Raw genomic sequence first — 20,720 nt, 5'->3', positions numbered from 1 at the left:
GTTGTTTAAGTCCATCCATTTATGGTACTTTAGCTTTTATAAATGCTACATAGGGCAGCTTAAAGTATTAATAGGTCATGTGAGTGACAGATACTGCATGATTGGATGCCATTTTTCCTAGTGTTTTATATTGTCAGTTTAGAAAATAGAAAAGTGTGTGTGTGTCCACATGCATGCGTACCAGCTACAGTTATAAAAGTACACAAGTTTGTCTTCAGTGTTTATATTGTGCTCTGGTTAAACATAGTTTCTGCATGTGTGTGTGTGTGTGAGAAAGAGAAAGAGAGAGAAAGAGAGAGATGGCCACCTGGGACCTGTCCTCCTTGGTTTTTGTGGCGATGTCGCAGTGATTAACGTGCAGGTATGTTAACACAGAGTCCGGTTGGCTTGCATGTCAGAGCTTTAATAAACACACCAGGGGAACTGGGTGTAAAATGGGGACTGCTGCAAAGCACATGGGAAGGTAGGTGACAGATGACCTGAAAGATTTTTGTGTTTTCCCTATTTCTTAAACTTTTATGGGAACATCTTTTAACAAACTGCAGCCACATTTAAGAAAAAACTGTTACTGTTTACAGAAGGCAAGAAAACATATTTAAGGCCTTTTGTAAACATTTTAATACCTTCAAGTCCTTTTGTGTCAACTGAATGAACTGCTTTGAAAAACTTTTTAAGACAATAATTTACTGTAAATAACTAAATAATGTACTGTAAAGTATAAGCTAATGTGATTTACAAAATAAACTGTTTTGAGAGTCAAAAAACACCACCTGTTGATACAAGAGGTTACACTTTATTGCATTACTATACCAAAAAAAAAAAAAAAAAAAATGTCCTCGCATGTGTTTGGGCACTGAATGTAGTTATTTGTGTTGCTCAGCAAACCTTGATTCCTATTACCCTGAGTGGGGTTCTCCACTACCTCTCGACAAAGTCCTCTGAACAGCTCAGCTTCTCTCACAATTGTTTTTTCTCAATTATCACTGAGCAGCGATGGGGCTATCACCACCATTGTGTCTCCTAATGGAGCCAGACATCTGCAGTCACAGAGACCTCCAGTCACATGGCACAACACCCAGGAAGTGATGACACGCTTACAGGTTGAAAGCCCCGCTTGGCCTCTGTGTGAAGCCAGCAACAAAAGCTTAGCGGCGGCTGATGTTAGAGAGACACACGCATGCATATAAACCCAGGCCTCATATTCTATTCAGGCTAATTAAATGTTGTGTTTGATGATGAAAGTTGGGCTGTGATGAAAGGATGTGTGGTGTTCAGAGGTGCAGTGTGAATGCATCTGAACACTGGATCTCTCCTCTACTGTTAATTAGAGCACAACAGGGAAAGATTAAGCCCCGACACCTGTGTCTTCTCAGTTTGATTTCACTGGGTACTCTATTTGTGTCTCCCTGGGAGAAAGTAACTACAATATTTAAGTACAATTTGGAGCTACTTGTACTTTAGATAGATATTTCCATTTTCAATTACTTAACATTTAATAGTGCTACAATTATTTTTAGGAAACATTTTGCTTTTTTATTTATATAGTCACTACTCATATTCCAAATAAAGATTTAACATAAAAACATTATATGATAAAAATATATAATCCTGATTTCCCATCATTTTTGCCTTGTGTCCAGTTGCCCCTTTTCTGTTCTTTCCCACTGTTCATATCATGACCCTTCAGATTTATTATATCACCCACTTTAGAGGCCCATTCCTTAGCTTGGGAACTACTGGACTGAACTAGCTGCAAGTATTTAAAAGTAGCTCCACCTCAATCAGCAACAACATTAAAATGCCACATGTGCATCAAAGCATTAAAGAGTATTAACCATTGAATGTCATATAGAGTAACATTGACTGTGAGTGACAATTTGTCCTACACAGTGACAATGTTTATTTTTGATACTTCAGTATGTTTTGCTGAAAATACTGACATACTTCTACTTGTATAGAAATTAGAAGGCAGGAAGTTTATGTTTAATGAAGTATTTTGCATTGTTGTACTACAGTACTTCCTCCACCGGCATATGGCCTCTGTTTTATAATAGTTCTGTTAATATGTGACTGTTACATGACATTGTATTTCATAAATCATATCATGATCGTGATTACTCTGAAGTAACCAATGCTTCTTCTCATAACTGATACTCCATATAAGTGTCAACTCCATAACACTAAGCTCATTTGCAGATTGTAGATACTGATCTTTGTGCCTTATATTACTAACATGTTGCCTGGCAGTGCATGTACAGTAGCATATTTGCATGTCTGGAGTGAACAACAGCGCAATAATTTTTAAAAAGTCTAAATTTACATAAAACAACCTCACAGCTATCATTTATTTCATAAGACGTCGCTCTTTAAATATCGTGTTGCAAGTTTCTTTGCATTGTCTGCCTGATTTACAGGCTATAAATCTATCTTGCATATAATGAGGCTGCAGTGGGACAGTCTGAAGGCGATGGCACATTAAACTCTGACAGGCAGCTGTGGGTGGAGAGCGAGAGAGAGAGAGAGAGAGAGAGAGATAGCTGTCATCCTGTTAATTAAATTAGTGATGGATAGTTAATAAAGGAAACCAGCTTCTCCCTGTACAGCCATCACATGGAGATGAAGACGATACTAAAGACAACAAACAGAGTCAAAGTTGTTCCTCTCTAGTGTATAAAATGTCAGCTGGGAGACAACAGAAGAGATAACATGATAATGAGCAGGTCATTGTGCTGCTCTTAGTGTTTCCCGGCTTTCAAAGGCTGCTGACAAGCTTTTTCTGCTTTTTTCCCTTCACATTCATTGTGTCTGCAGCTGTTGTCTGTTGTTGATATATCTCATGTCAGTTCCTACCACCCTGTGTCCTCTGTCTTCCCTTCTTTTCTACTGAGTCACAGCTTCATTATTGTTTTTATCAGTGTCAGAAGACAGATTAGTTCCTACAAGTGACACGATCGATTGTGTGAAGCCGATCTCTACCCCAGGTCTCGGGTGGCTGTGTGTACTTGAGCGTCTGCTTGTGTTTGTGTGAAGAGAGAGAGAGAGATGTCGCAGAATTGAAAAGTAACTTTGTGAAGCGCACACTAAGCTTTCTTGCCAGAGCAGCTCAGATCAATCAGTTTTAACGTTAATTGCATCTACAATTGGAATATGTACCGAGAGATGTTTTTTTGTTGCCAGCAGGTTTGGCAGGTGAAGCTGTCAGTCCTCCTTCTGTCCACACTGTGGACACACGCCTGCTTAGTGAGGCCCACAGTAGCTGGCTGGCAGTGCCAAGTGTCAACTCTTGGCCTCGAGGGTTGGTGTTACTTTAAAGCCACCCACCCACCCGCACACCCACTCACACACACACACACACACACACACACACATATCGCTGTCCATGTGTCTCTGTTTGTATCCAGATCTCTTGTTGTCCATCTTTCTTTTCCTTCTTTTTCTCTTCAGTTCTGACCACCAGCCCTTCAGGATGACTTTTTCTATTTCTTTCCTCTCACTCTATACATTTCTCTAAGACATCAGTCACCTATAAACACTACAAATCTCTGCTTGTCTTATTCTCACTCAAAGATGCTCCCAGGCACACACTTTTCAAACTGGCCAGTGCAATAGGCAGCGTGTCCCCTTCACCACTGAGGGTCAGACTGTTGCCTGTTCAGTCAAGTCTGTGGGCAATTTGTAGCTTGACAACTCCAGTTATTTTGGGTGCACACTCTGAGGAAAGAATAACTGAGAATCTTTTCAGCTAAAAACATCTGTTTTTTTTCAGCCGAGCAGGTGAGCTTCAGCCTTGACCGCAGTGACCAATTCATCATTTTTCTGACTCTGAAATGTTCGTTGTTCGTTTCTTCATCAGTCTTCTCTCTTCGTTGTTGTACTGCTATTGCCTTTCACGCGCATGCACTTCATTTTATTAAGCCGCTGGCTGGTTTACTCTGTTTGTTTTTCCCCTTCTCTGTTTGCTTTCTCTCCAGTGATTCTCAATCTATCACTGACTTTTCTCTAACCCATTACCACCATAGTAAATGCAGTTGTTCACTTGGTTACCCCACAGCTTTTCTTCCCAGCACACACACACACACGCACACACACACGCACACACACACACGCACGCACGCACACACACACACACACACACACACACGCACACACACACCCTCACACACACACACACACACACACACACACACACAGTTACTGTATGATTGTGCTCTTTCAGTTTAATTGTAGTTTCTGTTGTTCCTCACATTGATGTCTCAGGACCATTTTGCTGTTATATCCAAAGTGTGTGTCTGTGGTACAGACCGCCACAAACTGACTGTTCAATGAAACAACCAAAAGAAAAACCTCTGATTAGTTATCCAATCCATATCAGGCCAAATGTCGTATCAGGCATCTATTCTGTTTGTATGTTTACTCTGAACTGTTGAGAATCTGGGATGTCTACATTCAGAAATTTTGTTATAAATGTTTTGTTCTGCTCTTCATGGCAGTAGCACTATGCTGAGTGTTTAAAATCAAACATGACAGGGTAAACTGCTGAACTTCTTCAACTTGCTTAGGTGCTCAAAAGTGTCTCTGAGACAGCAGTCAAACCTAAAAAAAGCTCTTTTCTACTGCTATGTTTACAATGCTTCTGTTCTGTTCTCATGTAGGTGGCTTCTAAGGCGAAAGAAAGACTTTTTCTAGCTAATGTCGGTTGAATCATACAGTGCTGAGCATATCACCAGACATTAGGTCAGCTATCACTCCCAAGTAGTATATGGGATTCAATAAATAACTTCCATGTCTAACATTCAGCATCTAATGAGCTGTGTGCATCCTGATAGAAGATCATATCACGTGTTTAAATGAAAGGTGCCCTGTGGAGAGTTTGGCCCTGTGGAGACTACAGACTGATGTTTTTCTGAGTGTGCCCCTGTTTTGCTTCTGCTGTGCAAACAAATGGTGTGATGCACATTCCTGCTACTCTTTGGATCCAGTTGGGGGATCACAGCTGGTAAACAATATACGATTTTAAGTATTCCAGGAATCGGCTTTGCAAATGTTCTTGAGAAACAAAAACCATTAAGAATGTTTGTTTGACCTCAAGGATAAACAGTGACACTGAATGTAAACATAAGTTCTGTTTACAAGAGAATTTCAAAGAGGAGCTTTAAGTTAGAGAGATGTGTGTGTTTCTATGTTTTACTGCACCCTTTAGACACATGTTGGCTTTTTCCTTTTTCTAGCAGCCATGGAGAGAGTCAGTTTGCTGCTTAAGGACCCTTGAGCTGGGGGGAAGTCTCTCATCATGATTATAAGGATGAGGATCGTTGCCTGTTAGCCAATTAGCCCCAGACATAAATCACATCAGTCTCTTCATTTCCCCCTTTTACTTTTTATGGCAATAATTTCCGATTGGTAATTAAACATTGTTACATCGAGTGCCGATCAACTTCAACGCCTGACTATAATTAGCAAGACCCGTGTTTGACTTATTGTCACTCTGCTCTCATCACTGGCTTTTTCTTCTGCTTGATGTGGCTGTTGTTCCGCTCTGAGGAATTCAGCAGCAGCATCATCATCTCGCTTCACTGAAACCCAGCTTCGCTTCTGGTTTCGCCTCAGCAGCTCTGTCTGATGGTGTCAACAGTTTGTCCGCCAGCATGTTTGCCCAGCACTGTATGAAGTCTGATATTTAAATGGCTCAGAGGAGGTTTGAAAGGTACAGGCTGAAATGATGACTTATCAAACTGGTTAGATGTTCAATTTTTAGATGTGCCACATTCCACTCTTAAATCGATTTAATGTATTTTGCATGAACTTTTACTTAGTGTTCATTTATTCACCAGTGCTTCAGCTCCATGACTAACCTGTTCTAGTTCTTGCATGTTTAACTGTGAGTCATTTATTCACGCTTCTCAAAACTTCAGCAACAAACACTGCACAATAGTTAAACAGATCACCTGAACAAAACCTAAAGGTAAAACTCAGAAGCTCACAAGACAAAAGCAAGAATAAGTTTCCTCCGGCCTTCTCCCAGCTCCCAGTCATTTCACTCATGCATGGCTCATTGAACCCCTGCATTAGGCTCATGGATCCAAAGGCTAAGCCAAGCCAGTGTCACATGGTTCAGTCAGTCTTAATAAACTTTCATTAAAACATTTGATGATGCTGACAGCTGGGATGTCTGTGCTACACTCACACCATGCAACATGAGCCCTCTGACTCTGCTGGAAGAAATCAAAAATATCTACCACTGTGTGTTCATTTGACCAAACATTTTAATGTGGCAGCGTGGGCCACTGTGAAAGCTGCCAAGTGTTCAGCCTCTTCAAGTGTTTGCACATTTAATGTTATGCATATAATTATGTTTGATGCATAATCAATACAAAGAAAGACACAGGCGAGTAAAAGTCCACTCAATTCACATATAGTAAATGGAAGCATCTATTAGCTGTGCATTAAATGTGAAGCCACCAGCTTGATTACGTTTTAACACTGAGGTAGTAACAAATACAATTTCTAACAAATCATATATATCTACCTTATTCTTATTTGGGCCTTGCAAATCAGACAAGCCAGTTAAATGTAGATTTTGCATGCAGGACCTGAGATGGCCTAAAAGGTGAAATGAAGTCATGCAGGCATGCAACCACACATGCAGGAGCCTAGGGGACTGCAGGGATTATGTATTCACACCTTGCCAATTCCTGCAACGGTGTGCACAGAGTTGAATTCTCAGGATGACCGTTCTGTTTCAAATGTGTTTCATAAGAGCACTGGGAGAGCACAGGCAAATAGACAATGACACAGAGTAAAAAAAAATAAATAGATGAGACACAAAGGAAGATGAGAGAAAAAGAAAAAGTTTGCCATAAAGGCAAGAAAGAACCACTGCTTGCTGTCCTGAGACTTGGAGAGGAAAGACGTAAGAAAAAGGGCTGGTAGGAAGTCAGAGAAGAAGAAAGAAATGATGAGCTGGGCGATCTCCTTTGTGACTGTCTGAATCCCTGGAGTCTATTGTTCACTCAGCAAGACTCTTTAAGATATTCAGTATTCCCACAATTCAACAGTTGAAAAGAATGAGTGTTTATACTGCATAGTAAGGAGGCAACAGTGGGTTGGAGAAAGAAGAAGACTAAGAAGAGAAGAGTCAGGACACAAGAGGCATGACCACAAGGCCTTTCGGCTGTTTTTCTTCCTCCAATAAATAAAGAAATAAAACATAAATAAATAAATAAAAACCTATCTGAAAAGGAACAAAAATGAGCAGGCTTATAAGCCGAATATGCTAATTAGACTTTTCCAAGACCTTCACACCACTGAATCATTCCTTTGCCAATAACACCCTAAACACCCAACACCTCCCTCCTCTTTCTTCCAGACTTTTCTTCCATGTGCCATCTCTGTGTCCTTCTTCTGCCATTGTGTTTTTTCTTGATTTATCATGTTTAAGGAACAAAGGCACATTTCGATGATGGGAGCCCACTTACTCAGTCAGTGGCCTGTATAATTACACATGCCGCTTCTCTGACACATTTCAGCATGATGGAGGAGAAGCTGGCAGGGGTTTACCCACCCTAATTTGCAGAAGCTTAATTGAAGAAATTAGCTAACCTTGGCTATCACAATACAGACTGGAACATATAGGAATCCATTTTCAACAAGTGAAACCTGCCTGTACACAATAACAAATCCCACTGCAACATTCCTAATGGGTTTTTTTCACCCAGTTCCTACTGTCCTGCATGTTTTCTCGGAATCTATCAGAGCATCAATCCCCAATTGCTCATTAGCTTGATTCTTACTCAGCCTTAGCGCCAGATGTTCTGGCCAAGATAAACAGTTGCTCAGTTACACTGCTCTTGGCACCATACGCTGCATGATGTGTATTTGTGCCTTACACGTTCCCACGCTCTGATAACAGCCTGACATTTCCACTCCATCTGGATGTTTCTTTCTTTCTTTTTTCTTTCTTTATTTCTGTCAGTCTCCTCTAACAGTGATATGATGGACAGAATATCATGTTTGATAGTAATTGCGATTTGCACAAAACCATACAGTCAATACCTAGCCACCATTAATATTCATTAACATTAAAGTACAGTTTAGACATGGATGCTCTTTGTAATGATTTATTCCATTAATCACTGAGTGGGCGAGTAGTAAAGCAGTAAAGTGGTGAACAGCTGTTCTAAGTCCATTTATATTCCTCATTAACAGAAATATTGCAATGATTAATAATTTTCCTAATTTTCTAATAATGTTAAAATTGAAGGCAGCACAGTGGATGTTGGTTAGCACTGTTGTCTCACAGCAAGAAGGTTCCTGGTTTGAAACCCATCAGGGGCCTTTCTGTGTGGAGTTTGCATGTTCTCCCTGTGCTTGTGTGGATTTTCTCCAGGTACTCTGGTTTCCTCCCACAGTCCAAAAACATGTATGTCAGGTTGACTGGTGACTCTAAATTGCCCATAGGAGTGAGTGTGAGTGTGTGAGGTTGTTTGTCTTTGTGTGTCTCTATGTGGCCCTGTGATGGACTGGTGACCTGTCCAGGGTGTACCCCTGCCTTTCACCTAAAAAGAGCTGGGATAGGCTCCAGCGGATCTTTGTGATGCTAAATAGGAACAAGTGGGTACAGATGATGGATGGATGTTAAATTTGAACCAAACGCGATTCCTTTTAAGCCCAAGTTATATTACCCCAAGTACTCCTGGGTAATTCCTCCTGGTATCGTATCTTATGTTTGTCATTATTGTGATCATCTTATTATATTCACACTGCGGCTGTTTGTACAGTATAACAATGTCATTTGGTCTATCACTTTGTTCCAGACTGAAATAGCTTTACAATAAATGGATGGTTGCAGACTGTTGGGTTATACCATAGAAGAGACAGTTTGTACAACAATTTGTCCAACAGACGAAACACAAAAGTGTGTATTTCCAATGGGCACATTCAAAAAGGTACATTTTCAGAGTCTCTCCTAGAGTGCATTCATGGTGTTACACTCTTATAAAGAGTAAATAGCTCTGTAAAGGATGAAAAAAAACACAGCTTAAGGGATGCATTTATGTGCTGTTTCCTTACTCTGAGGTACAGAGAGGTTTAATACAACCTGTATGTCTTTGGACAGTGGGAGGAAGTCAGAAACCCAGGAGGAATCCCATGCAGCACCCAGAATAGTCTTGTTGTGAAATAATAACACTAACCACTGCTCCACCATGCCACTTAACTTGCCATCAGTTACATGATATTTCACTTTTTTTCCTGTCTGTCTTTGTTGTGCAGGACCCCAGAAGCAAGCACAAGTTCAAGATCCACTCGTATGGCAGTCCAACCTTCTGCGACCACTGTGGTTCGCTGCTGTACGGGCTCATCCACCAAGGGATGAAATGTGACAGTGAGTACACAGCCTATTTGTGTGCATGTGTCCTTGTGCATATCTGCACCTGTGTCCAATATCCTGTGCTGGTTTCCACCCTAGAGCTGGGCCTAATGAGAACAGAAGGGAATAGACTGGTACTGTACTACATTCAGCCACATCTGCAGCCTGGACAAGATTCACCGTCGTCTCTGTGCTCTCATTCTTTCCACCCACACTCCTTTATCAATTCCTCCTTTCTTTCTTTTCATGTGTGATCCTATCCTGCACTATATTTTCCTAATTTTATTCTCCTCTCCCTCCCACTTCTTTCTTCCCTCTTTGCTATACCCATTATTTTCCCGTTACTCCCACATTTACATCTGCCTCTATTCCTCTACAGCATGTTTTGATTTTTTTCCCCACTGTCTCTCTTCCTTTGTATCCCTGACTGTACTTCCTCTGTCCCTCCTCACCTACTGTTTCCACATCATCTCCATCCACCACCCTCTCTCCCTTCCTACTCCTCTTACTCTGTCCATTTATCTACGTATCTCTGGTTGCAGTCTCAACGCAGATGGGTGCACACCAGAAGAAATTGATGCAGGGAGGCCAGTGCCATTAGGAGCTGTTTTCCCTTCTCTTATATCTCCTTGTCTACTCCCAGCATTTCAGCCTCACAAGGCTGCCAGGTGGAGAGAGGAAGGGGCAGAGAGCAGGAGGGATGGATGTTTGACAGAAAGACAGAGAAGCACAGAAAATGCAGAGGGGAGGAAAGGGCTGAAGAGGAGGTTAGAGAGAAAGTTGGAGGGCAAGAACGGACAGAGGAGGAAAACACATGTTCCCTCCCCTCTGATTCCTCATGTATTTGGCTTTGTCTTTTAGATGTAAATGCTTATTAGCCTCAAAAATTAAGACCACATTTCCCATGAAGCATCTGGCTTCCTCACAAAGAGAATTTTTATGAGCAAAACATAACTCTTTTCTTTTCACTGCTGAAGGAAAAGCAGTTTACTCCGTTTATGCACGTCAACTCAGCACATTTTCCATAATATGAAAAGTGGGATGCTGTGGTGGTTACTACTTCAATAGATAGTGATCTCATCTGCCTACAGCATCTCTACTGATTACTGCTAGACTGCACCTTTGAGAAAAGCAGTGGTTGCTTTGATTACAGCGATAAACCAACTTGAAATAGACATGTCCATGCTCAATTACAATATTCTCTACAAAATCTGTTGCCACATTAGGGCACTAACTAACACTAACACCCAGTGATGTTCTGAACTAAAAGCTAGCGTCACATGCTGATGTTTAGTACAGCATGTTCACAATCTTATTTTAACACATTAATACATAAACTTTCAATAATTTCTACTAATAATAAAGTTTGCATGGGTTAATTGGAGTTTTCAGGTGTTTGGCAGAGAGAAAGCCATGAAATCCCCACAGTCAGAGTGATTCATCCTGTAGGCCTCCTCCTCTAGTAACTGAGCCCAGCTCCTTTCAAAATATTGCTCAGCGTTCACTCTTTGTCTGAGATCTCTGTAGGATCCATGTAAGAAGGTTCATTCAAGTTTCCTCAGCCCACACCAGCCCAGCACTTTTAGTACATTTTATTCAGAAGCAGAGAATTTTCCACTCTGAAATGTCTTTCAAACTGTATGAACCTTAGTAAATCTAGCTAAATGTGCAATCAACCACCGTTATGTCCTCCCTTTACATGCATTATTCACCCTCAAATACATATGCAATGATGAAAGATAAACATTTCACTGGTTATACATGGATTTTCAAAGTAACACGCGCAGTTCCAAGCACAAAAGGTTTTTTTTTTTAAATTCCAACACAGATATACTCAACACTCTTTATGTTCCCCTGTGTTGTCTGTTTTCAGCCTGCGACATGAACGTGCACAAGCAGTGTGTGGTCAACGTGCCGAGTCTGTGTGGGACAGACCACACGGAGCGTCGGGGTCGTCTCTTCCTAAAGATTGAGGTCAGCGGTGACAGACTACATGTCACAGGTTGGTTTTAGTCTTTATCTGGGAATCACTGTGGCTGCATGCACTTAAAGCGCCTTAGTTTAAGAGTGATGTGAACAAGTGGCTCCCTGATGGAACTGTAGTGCTTAATTTTCAAACCATTGAAGGAAATCTCTGGGTTTATTCATGTTGCTAATTTTGGGCTGCTATGAGTTACTTAAACGTGGTAATGATCTATTCAGAGAATGACAGTGGTTGTGGCTGCAGTAAGAAATTGTGGTTACTGTGCGAATGTGGGAATATTGTGTTAATCTTCTGTTTGCTTTTCTGTGCTAAACTACTCTCAGTAATTTTCTACATATAGATTTATGATAATTTTGTAAAAGAAATATATGAAATTTGGCATGTAGCTGGTGCAAGGGTGTACAATCTGTGTGTTAAATTTAACGGGTAAAATGAATGACTTCACAGACAGTACTGTTTGGGAGTAAATAAGAGAACAAATCAAAACAAAAACATGAAAATCTGCTACTAAACTCACATTAAAGTAAAAAACTATTTCTAAATCAATGCAGCACATATCTGTGTCAGCATAAAAATTAGGTCATGGCTACCTTCATAATCTTTGCGTTGTATGTGTGTACTTGTGTGTGTGTGTGTGTGTCTTTGCAACACCTTCAAATTATCCCGTCAATCAAAAGCAGCACCTGGAGTGGAGATCTCTCTGGTGTTAAAACACATTTGACAGGGAGAAAAATGACTGCTGGGTCACTTGCACAACCTCACTCTGTGTCTCTGTCACACACTAACACACTCACAGTGCTGGTCAGGGACTATGATTGCTCAGGCCAAAAGTGTTTTAACTCAGTGGGGATCAACCAGGAATAACTTGCAGCTACAGCAGGAACAGGGGGGAGATGTGATTGACTTGGAAATATTGCATTCATAAAAATGTGTTTGTTTACAGTCTTCCAGATGGAAAGACATACAAGACGGAGTGAGAGAGAACTGTATTTGCAGTAGTCTTGCATAATTTGTTCAGCCTGCTCGCACTGCTTTTCATTTAATGATCTTGCAGTCTGTTTATTTGGCCTAACTGTATATAACATCCTGCTCTTTTGTCTGTTTTACTGGTGAACTAGATCTGATCTACTGCAAAACACTGACAGTTATATTCTTTGCCCTTTTTCAGTATCTATGAATTTGACTGTGATGTGTGATTGTGACAGCCACACTGAGGTGATAGTCACAGGTTAGGCCAAATGGACAGAGCTGAAAGTGAACCGGCACACATGGGCAGAGAGAGTGGGAGGGATGGCTGATACTGTACCATGTCAGATTGATGTGCCTTCTCTCTCCCGCCCCCCGTGTTGGCCTTGATTTTATGCATACACACTGAAACACCCACGAGTTTTCAAGTGTTTCTGAAAGTGTTGATGACACTTCACACTGTGTCAACTTCAAGGAATGTATGACCGTATGTTCTGCAGCACCTGCTCCTGGCATATGTGTTGCCTCGCATTTATATATATATATATATATATATATATATATATATATATATATATATATATATATATATATATATATATATATATAAAAAAGAAACTCTAGACCTCTGTGCCTTGTTCTCTCCATCATACAGCTTTTTATCAGCTAATGATCAATTTGCATTTCAATCTAATAAGACACATGAAATACTGTAAGGTAGCACGCTAAACTTGGGAAGCTGGAATGAGCAGTCATTTGTGTGTTTTAAATAAATGACTTGAATGATTCATCAGTATTTTGAGAATTGTTGTGAGTTGTTATCTGTAGCTGTAGTGTTTTTGACTCTCATCTCACAGAGCAGCTCTGTGATTTGTGGATGACCTGTGATACCTTCTGAGCCACAACCACCTACTTACTTGCTCATTGTTTAAAGAGACAGTGCACAAAATCACACTGATTCTTGATGGCATGCTATCCAAATATGTATTGCATGTAGAGTCATATTAATGGTGAATTAGTATGATAATATTATATTAATATTAAAAAATGCTGGTAAAGCAAATATGTGAGCAAACAGTTCCTAATTGATCTATCTAGTAAACATATATACATGACACATTGTTATAGCTCTGTTTTGGTGTCCATCTGGCTCTTTAGCCACTAAATACTCGCTCTATGTTCACCAGCAGGTTGCTAACTTTGTTGTCTGTGTGCTATATGATACTAATGTGAGTAACGTGACTGAAGAAAAAAAGAAAACAGTACGGTTGTCAGCTGAAAAACCCAAACAATGAACTAAAAGAAGCTATAATGCTCCATAGAGCTGAAAGGAAACTGTGGCAATGGAGATAATAACCTGTGGGTTCATCTCTTCACAGATTAATTATAATTATTTGAGTCATTGTTAATATAAAAATATATAATATTGTTGTAGCATCCCTGACTGATGGTTCTCAGGGGCTGTATTAATGAACAAACAAAGTGCTGATGCTCCTGTAAGGGCAGAGAGAGACAGACATTTGAAGTGGACCATTTTTTTTCTTTCTTTCTTGTCTATTAGAGAAAATATCTGGAAAAGTAAAAGATGAAAATGAAAATGACCTGTTCAGACAAAGCTTGGGCTGTGACTGACAGATTTTCTGAGGATGAAAGAGAGAAGAGTATAAGGATCAATCCTGAGAACAATACATGAGGGAGAAAAGGAGGAGGAAGTGTTTGGTCTGCACTGTTTTGGTTTGTTTTTCCCCCCTTTCCCTTCTCTAATGACAGCGGTCTGAACAGTGCAGCCTCAGCTTGTTCTCTGCCTGCCCTCTAGCTCCAACAGACAAGTGGCGGGCCTTTGTGGTTCACCGCACCAATGTGAATTTGATTAAATCTTTCCAGCCAAGAAAACAGACACATCTCTCAGGCTCTGTATTTCTCTCTTTCGTACCCCACTCTGTTCTTTTCTCTTCAATTGCCCCATCCCTACTTCTAATACTGAGATTCCCTGTTCTCTTCTCCTACCTGTTCCTTCCTCAGTAAGACATAAGAATCTGTCCTTTACTGTTATCCTCTCTTCCTTCAACCAGCTGAAATCAATGTTCAAGTTAACTTTTTCCTTTTGTCTCTCATGCTTCACTCTTTTTACTCCACTGTGTTTATTTTCCTCCTTGTTAGCCCATCTTTCTTTAATTTTTTATTTTTTCACCGATTACCTCTTTTACCCTTTGCTGCTCCTCTCCCTGGTCACCATCCCTTCTTGCAAAACTAACATAAATAACCCACGGGCATGAGCAGATGTTTATTCTGGAGTTTTAAGGAAAGGCAAACGTGAGAACGTCCCTTCATAACCTGTCTACACACACAAACACAGGGCATCTGAGGATCAGGCCAAAGTGAGCGCACAGTGGTTTATTCAGGGAGAGATTCCCTGCTGTTGACATGCTTGCCTCTAGTTTAAAGCACAGTTGAACAAGATTATATTTTTTCCTCCACTGATCAACTCATAGCACAATCAGCCCCATAGTACAAATTGAGGATTACTGTTTGATATTAGGCATTTCACAAATGTAAGGGTAACTGTTGTGAACGTATGTGTCATGATGTGATTCGGCAAATAGTAAATATGTCTAATTATATCATATTTTATCATATGTCATACCCATCCCATATATAAATCTGTAGCCCAACAAAATAATGTAGTAATTTGACCTTTGGACTTGAGTAATTTAGTAAACCAAATATGCCAATATGTAGCTTAATGTACATTAAAGCATTTATGAATACTAAATACTAAGGTTAACTACTCAGCTGAAGAAATAGATTTTGTTTCAATATGTTTCTATACTGTTACTGTTCTGCTCTTTGCTATTGAATTAGCTGATCTTGTTATGCTTCAATTCTTTCAATGAATCTTTTCTTCCTGAAAAAACAGTAAAGGTTCAATAATATTTGCTTAAAATAAATTTGGGTGGAATTTTACAAAAACCCAAAGTGCTGCTCATGTTTACTGAAGAATATAATTTCACTTCTTTAAAATGACCTCAACCAGAAATAGAAACCTTAAGTTCAGACTGGGTTCCCTGCTGCCTCCACTGTGTGTGACATCTGCATTCAGATCCCTGACACCGCACAGCAGGGATCCATCCAGCTCCTGTTTGGCCTTGCAGCCTTTCCCTCCCGATTATCAGGCATTCATTGGTTGCACATGGCATTGTTATGCAACAACATATTTGAATTTCAAAGCCTTTTCGGGAGATTACGCAGTCTGCCCAGCAAAGCCCCACATGCACCAGCCTCAAGATCCAAATGATATGTCATTTTTAGCTGTGCCATACTTTTATTAACAAAAATTCAGTTCAGATACAGGAGATAATAGCAGCATGGATATTTTATGTGTGTTTCATGTGATCTGTCTGTTCCATCTGATTTATTTAAGAATATGTATAACAGAATATTTGGGGCAGTATTTGGCGGTTTAAAGTTTGCAGACTCAAGTTTAGGTTCAAATGTGATTTGTTACCAGAGGTACAAGAGGTTTAAAATACTGTGTTCGGTTTCTCTGATTTCCTTAATTGCAGGGAATAACACCTAGCACTTTATAGAAATGATATATAATTAAAGACAACACATAATCTTTTTTGGCAAGAAAGAAAGAAAAAACTTGAACTTAAACTTTAACTTTGTCATTTGTTATCCCTAAACTATAAAGATCCAGGCTCTATAAAGTATCAGCAAAGTGCTATTGCTTTTAAAACTGTCCTGTGTTTTGTCTAAAGTCTAAATTTGTTGAGGGGATGCTTTGTGCCAGTTTTTCTTCTTCTAAAAAACATGTTTGCATAATGTAAACAACACCAAGATTCAGTGATAGCACACTGTCTGTGTTTGAGCTAAGAGAACCACATGATACAGTATGTCTGATTTTTTTGTCTGTATAATGTCTGGCTGCTTTACCCCAAACAAGTGATAGACAAAACCCACACAAGCAGGAATGCATGTACATGTGTACACACACAAACACACACACTAATTTTATTTGCAACTAGCTCATAAGGAGTGAGGAGAGGGGAGGATACAGAAGGCAAGCAGCTCTTGTTGTATCTAAGCAACAACAGACAGCAAAGATGGTCCTTGATCACTGCTGCTGATGATGTTTTATTGTGTGTGTGTGTGTGTGTGTGTGTGTGTGTGCGCGCAAAGGAGAGCGAGCACATGTCAACTACACTATTTTCTGTGTGCATAACTTCTGTGACAAACGATACATATCTCTTGTCATCTGTCTTCCATAGGTGTGTTTGCTTATCTGCATGTGTGTTGCCTCATTAGTGTATTTACAGGCTTGCTGAAGTTGCTTTGGCGTTGTTTGGCGCCCATGTTGCCATGCAGTGACTGATGCCTTTAGCGCTGCCACAGCCGGCAGAGGGGAGGATTTAAATGAGAATGTGGGATGCTGAGATTTTCCTTCTGCTCCTCGTACTTGGTTGTGCGTGTGAGTGTGACTTTGTGTAAATGTATTCGTGTGTGTGTGTGTGTAGGAACAGGGGCTTGTGGGCGAGTGAGAGACAGAAAGCGAGAGAGAGAGAGACACAAAGAGAGGAGGGGGGATTTCTGTTGTTTGAATTTGTATTGGATAAGGAGTTAACGATAAGGTTGAAGCAAAACATTCATGGAGAAGGTAACACTTGCTTTTTCTGTCAGATACACAACTCCAAACAGAGACCTACACTGCCCTCTTCTGCATGAAACGGGAAGAGCATAAAATGTGAAGACGAAAAATATTTTTGACATCCACATTATTGGCCTATTGTTTTTTTAACATCATGTTATGACTCAAATCAACAAATGTACACATTTGAATATACTCTACAGGAAAAGTGAATTTTGGGCTTTTATACTGTTAAATTTTAAACTTTGTATTATCAAAATAGTTTAGTTTTGAGTTGTTTGACTAGTTGATTATTTGAGCAGTAGTTTCAGCAGTTATCCACATCATCATTATTATTATTATTACAAATCCCTTTAAAGTATGTTGTCATACAAACCTCACTGTCACGTCGACAACTAAATATCAAAATGAATCTGATTAAATTTCACACAGGCAGAGCTAAATGAGCTGCGGTGACTCTACATGACATTTCCTCCCTAATGTCTGCGTATGCTTTGCTTTGTGGAATATTGATGCTGCAAAGTGAAAAATACATTACCGCTGTTTTAATCAAGAATCTCAGCAAACGTATCCCTGTGTGAAAGTTCACACCGACTGTCTGAAACATTCATTTTTACAGCCTTTTTTCTCCCTCACTGTCTCTTATTTCATTTAAATATGCAGAGTGGGGAGGATGGAGCTGATAAACACAGTTTCAGTGGATCAGTGTGAGCATATTTCTGCCCTCCATCTTATCATTATTATTATTATTATTATTTTACTTTATTTTTTTATTTTATTTATCCTTATTTTTACATACTCTAATGTTTACATGTTGGACAGTCATAAAAAAGTATTTCACTGCATGTCGTACTCTGTATGAAGATGTATGTGACAAGTAAAATTTCAATTTTGAATTTGGATTTATTGTTTTGTTGTTTGTCTTCACTGAGACATTTGAACTTGGTTTTATCTGTTAAATAGCTTATTGTCCTGGAGCATCACCTATGCCTTTCTTCAGCTGCTGTTTAATTCATGCTGTAGGTATGTGACTGCCATTTGTTTGTGTCCTCATGATCTTACCAAGTGGGGCAGTGGGGGAGTCGGCACATTGGCTACTCAGAGTAGATGTTGTCACCATGGTGAAAGCGGCAAGTTAACGCCACCTTGTCCCCCTATTACTGTTGCTATGTTACATCACTCCTTTTTTAATCCATTTGTCATTTATTACATAGGGAAACATCACCCCTCCCTCATATTATCTGCTCACCTACCACCTAACCATGTGCACAAACAGTAAGAGAGTGCACTCCATTCACTGGTAATAGTGGAGTTTTATTACCACCTGTCTTATTTATTTCATATACAACAGGGTGAGACTTTAAGGCAAGCTTTTTTTTTTTTACAGTTTTTCTTCTTTTTGTTGATTTTATGTGTGCGTGTGTCCTAACACCCACCAGTGTTATAATCCTGTTGGTGCTGTTTCACACTGTCAACTTCGAGTGAATTTTGACAGTATGCTTTGGCTTGCAGCACCTGCTATCAGCATATGTGGTGCCTGATTTGATAAGTCATTATCTGAGTAACTGAGGACAGAAACATTAACTTTGGATCTGTCTCTATTAATCTATCGCTGTTTAGCATTATTGCATATTTTACAGAAAATCTGGAAAAAACATTGATTACTGTCTAAGGCTTGGATGTCTAAGGCCATATTTTGATACTAGTACTGAAAGAAAGATTCTGAGAATAATAATAAGCCAAACATATCATTGATCTAAGCCAAGAATACACCAAACTTCTAAAACTGATGTCTAAACAAAAACAATTGTACAACTTTACCTAAGTAAAATTATAATTTAAATCAATGGATAAGGAAACAATAAACAAGACAACTTACCAAATACCAGCAAAAAACTATTAGCACTATAACTTCTTATGCATTCTTTGTTTTCATGTTTGCCTGTGTGGTTTAAAAAGGCTTCAAGTCTGCATTAAATTTGTGGTTTAAGTCCACAGATATAGTGCAGAGAAGTCATTTTGCTGAACTGAAGCTCTGATCATTTCTGTTTGCTGTCCAGGCCTGGAGTGACTTGCAATGATTCACCACTGTGCTCTTCTATTTCTGTCCATTTTAACCCCTTAGCCAGTGTGGAGTCATGGAGTATCTGACTCTGACTGAGGACTCAAAAAACAACAACACAAAAAATATTTTTACTTTCTTTTTCCTATCTTCCAGTGGGTGAAGCCAGGAACCTGATTCCCATGGATCCAAACGGTTTATCAGACCCATATGTTAAACTCAAGCTCATCCCAGATCCAAAGAATGAGACCAAACAGAAAACCAGGACCATCCGCTCATCTCTAAACCCCTGCTGGAACGAATCCTTCACCTTGTGAGTCAAGTCTTATAAAGACTAAAACAGTATAAAATGATAGGAAACAGTTGACTTTTGCAGTCTCTGGCGTCTCTATTTAACCCCTGTTTTTATATATGTGCTCTCAGTAAGCTGAAAGCATCAGACAAGGACCGACGTCTGTCCATTGAGGTGTGGGACTGGGACCGGACCACCAGGAACGACTTCATGGGCTCCATGTCATTTGGAGTATCTGAGCTGATCAAGGCTCCCACATGTGGATGGTCAGTTGTCTAGCAGGAGTCTCATAAAATATACACACACACACACACACACACACACACACACACACACACACAGGGAAAGAGCCTATTTACATACATCATTTCTGAAAGCAGTGTGACAACTTCTTGACACTACACTGACCACAACATTCTCAACCAACTTCACTGTGGATAAACAGGGAGCTGAACGAAACCAGCCTCACTCACTCTGACAAACAGCACCTGCTGCCGTCACTTCCTTGTCTCACCGTCTTTGTCTGCCTGTTTCTGTTTTGTCTCCTACTGACAAACACTCACTCGCAAAGATCTTACAGTCACTCATCAATGAATCGTGTTAGCATACCTGCCCCAACCCAGTCTAAACCAGGCCTGATCTGATGCAAGTAGTGTTAGAAGCTCCAGGAAATACCAGTGCGTAAAAACACTTGGCACTGGCAGCGTGGAAACCACTACTCTGTGTTTACGTATTGGTCCAGGTATTGTACTCTATATTCCAGGCCATTAGACAAATGGCCTAAGGATGTGTACCTTAGAGAGGAAGTAGAGTCTAGTTGGCACTGCTGAGAGAGTGCAGACCTGTAAACACTCAGAGAAAGGCTATGTATGATTGAAGTAGTGCAGAAATACAGAGATTTATAGCTGTGTGGGTGGACAGAGGAAGAAATGCATGGTTGTTGAATTATAATAATATGAACATACACAGATTTACAGCCCTCTAGAGAAAGTAAATAAACATTCACCTCTCTCTTTGTTTTCTCTATCAGGTACAAACTGTTGAACCAGGAGGAGGGAGAGTACTACAACGTTCCCATCCCAGAGGTGGACGACGTCAACCTGGAGCTCCGACAGAAGTTTGAGGTGAGGACTGAGGGAGGGTCAGGTCAAGGTATGAATTTAAAACCAAAATAAAGAGGAAAAGCATATGCAGATTTTTTTTTTTTCACACATGCACAGGTCTCACTTAAACAAAATGTGTGCCTCTCTCCTGTCACCATGGTAACCTCGTCCTGTTCCTGCTTGTGCTTTCCACCCTTTGTGCCAGGGAGGGAGATCGCTTTCTCCTTGCACTAAAGTGAATGCTGTTGATTTTTAAAGACATTTTCAGATACGGTACAAGCTTACGGTTGAAGGAAAC

General features: G+C 40.0%; 1 protein-coding gene across 6 annotated transcripts in view; it reads left to right on the top strand.

Annotated features, from left to right (window-relative positions):
* Nucleotides 1–20,720, top strand: part of prkcab (protein kinase C, alpha, b) — an 80,884-nt gene that overhangs the window by 44,533 nt on the left and 15,631 nt on the right. For 3 of the 6 annotated variants that reach the window (XM_026324637.1, XM_026324635.1, XM_026324641.1), the window contains exons 4-9: nt 278–361; nt 9,271–9,382; nt 11,241–11,369; nt 19,184–19,340; nt 19,451–19,585; nt 20,350–20,443. In XM_026324637.1, the coding sequence (XP_026180422.1) occupies nt 278–361; nt 9,271–9,382; nt 11,241–11,369; nt 19,184–19,340; nt 19,451–19,585; nt 20,350–20,443 (711 nt within the window). The remainder of the gene's footprint in view (nt 1–277; nt 362–9,270; nt 9,383–11,240; nt 11,370–19,183; nt 19,341–19,450; nt 19,586–20,349; nt 20,444–20,720) is intronic. The other 3 variants (XM_026324639.1, XM_026324638.1, XM_026324640.1) reach the window with 1 other exon arrangement.

Source organism: Mastacembelus armatus, chromosome 8 (assembly GCF_900324485.2).
Source record: "Mastacembelus armatus chromosome 8, fMasArm1.2, whole genome shotgun sequence".
In the NCBI taxonomy this organism is placed as follows: domain Eukaryota; kingdom Metazoa; phylum Chordata; class Actinopteri; order Synbranchiformes; family Mastacembelidae; genus Mastacembelus; species Mastacembelus armatus.
Note: the sequence above shows the minus strand (reverse complement) of the source record. Positions and strands in the feature narration are given on the sequence as shown.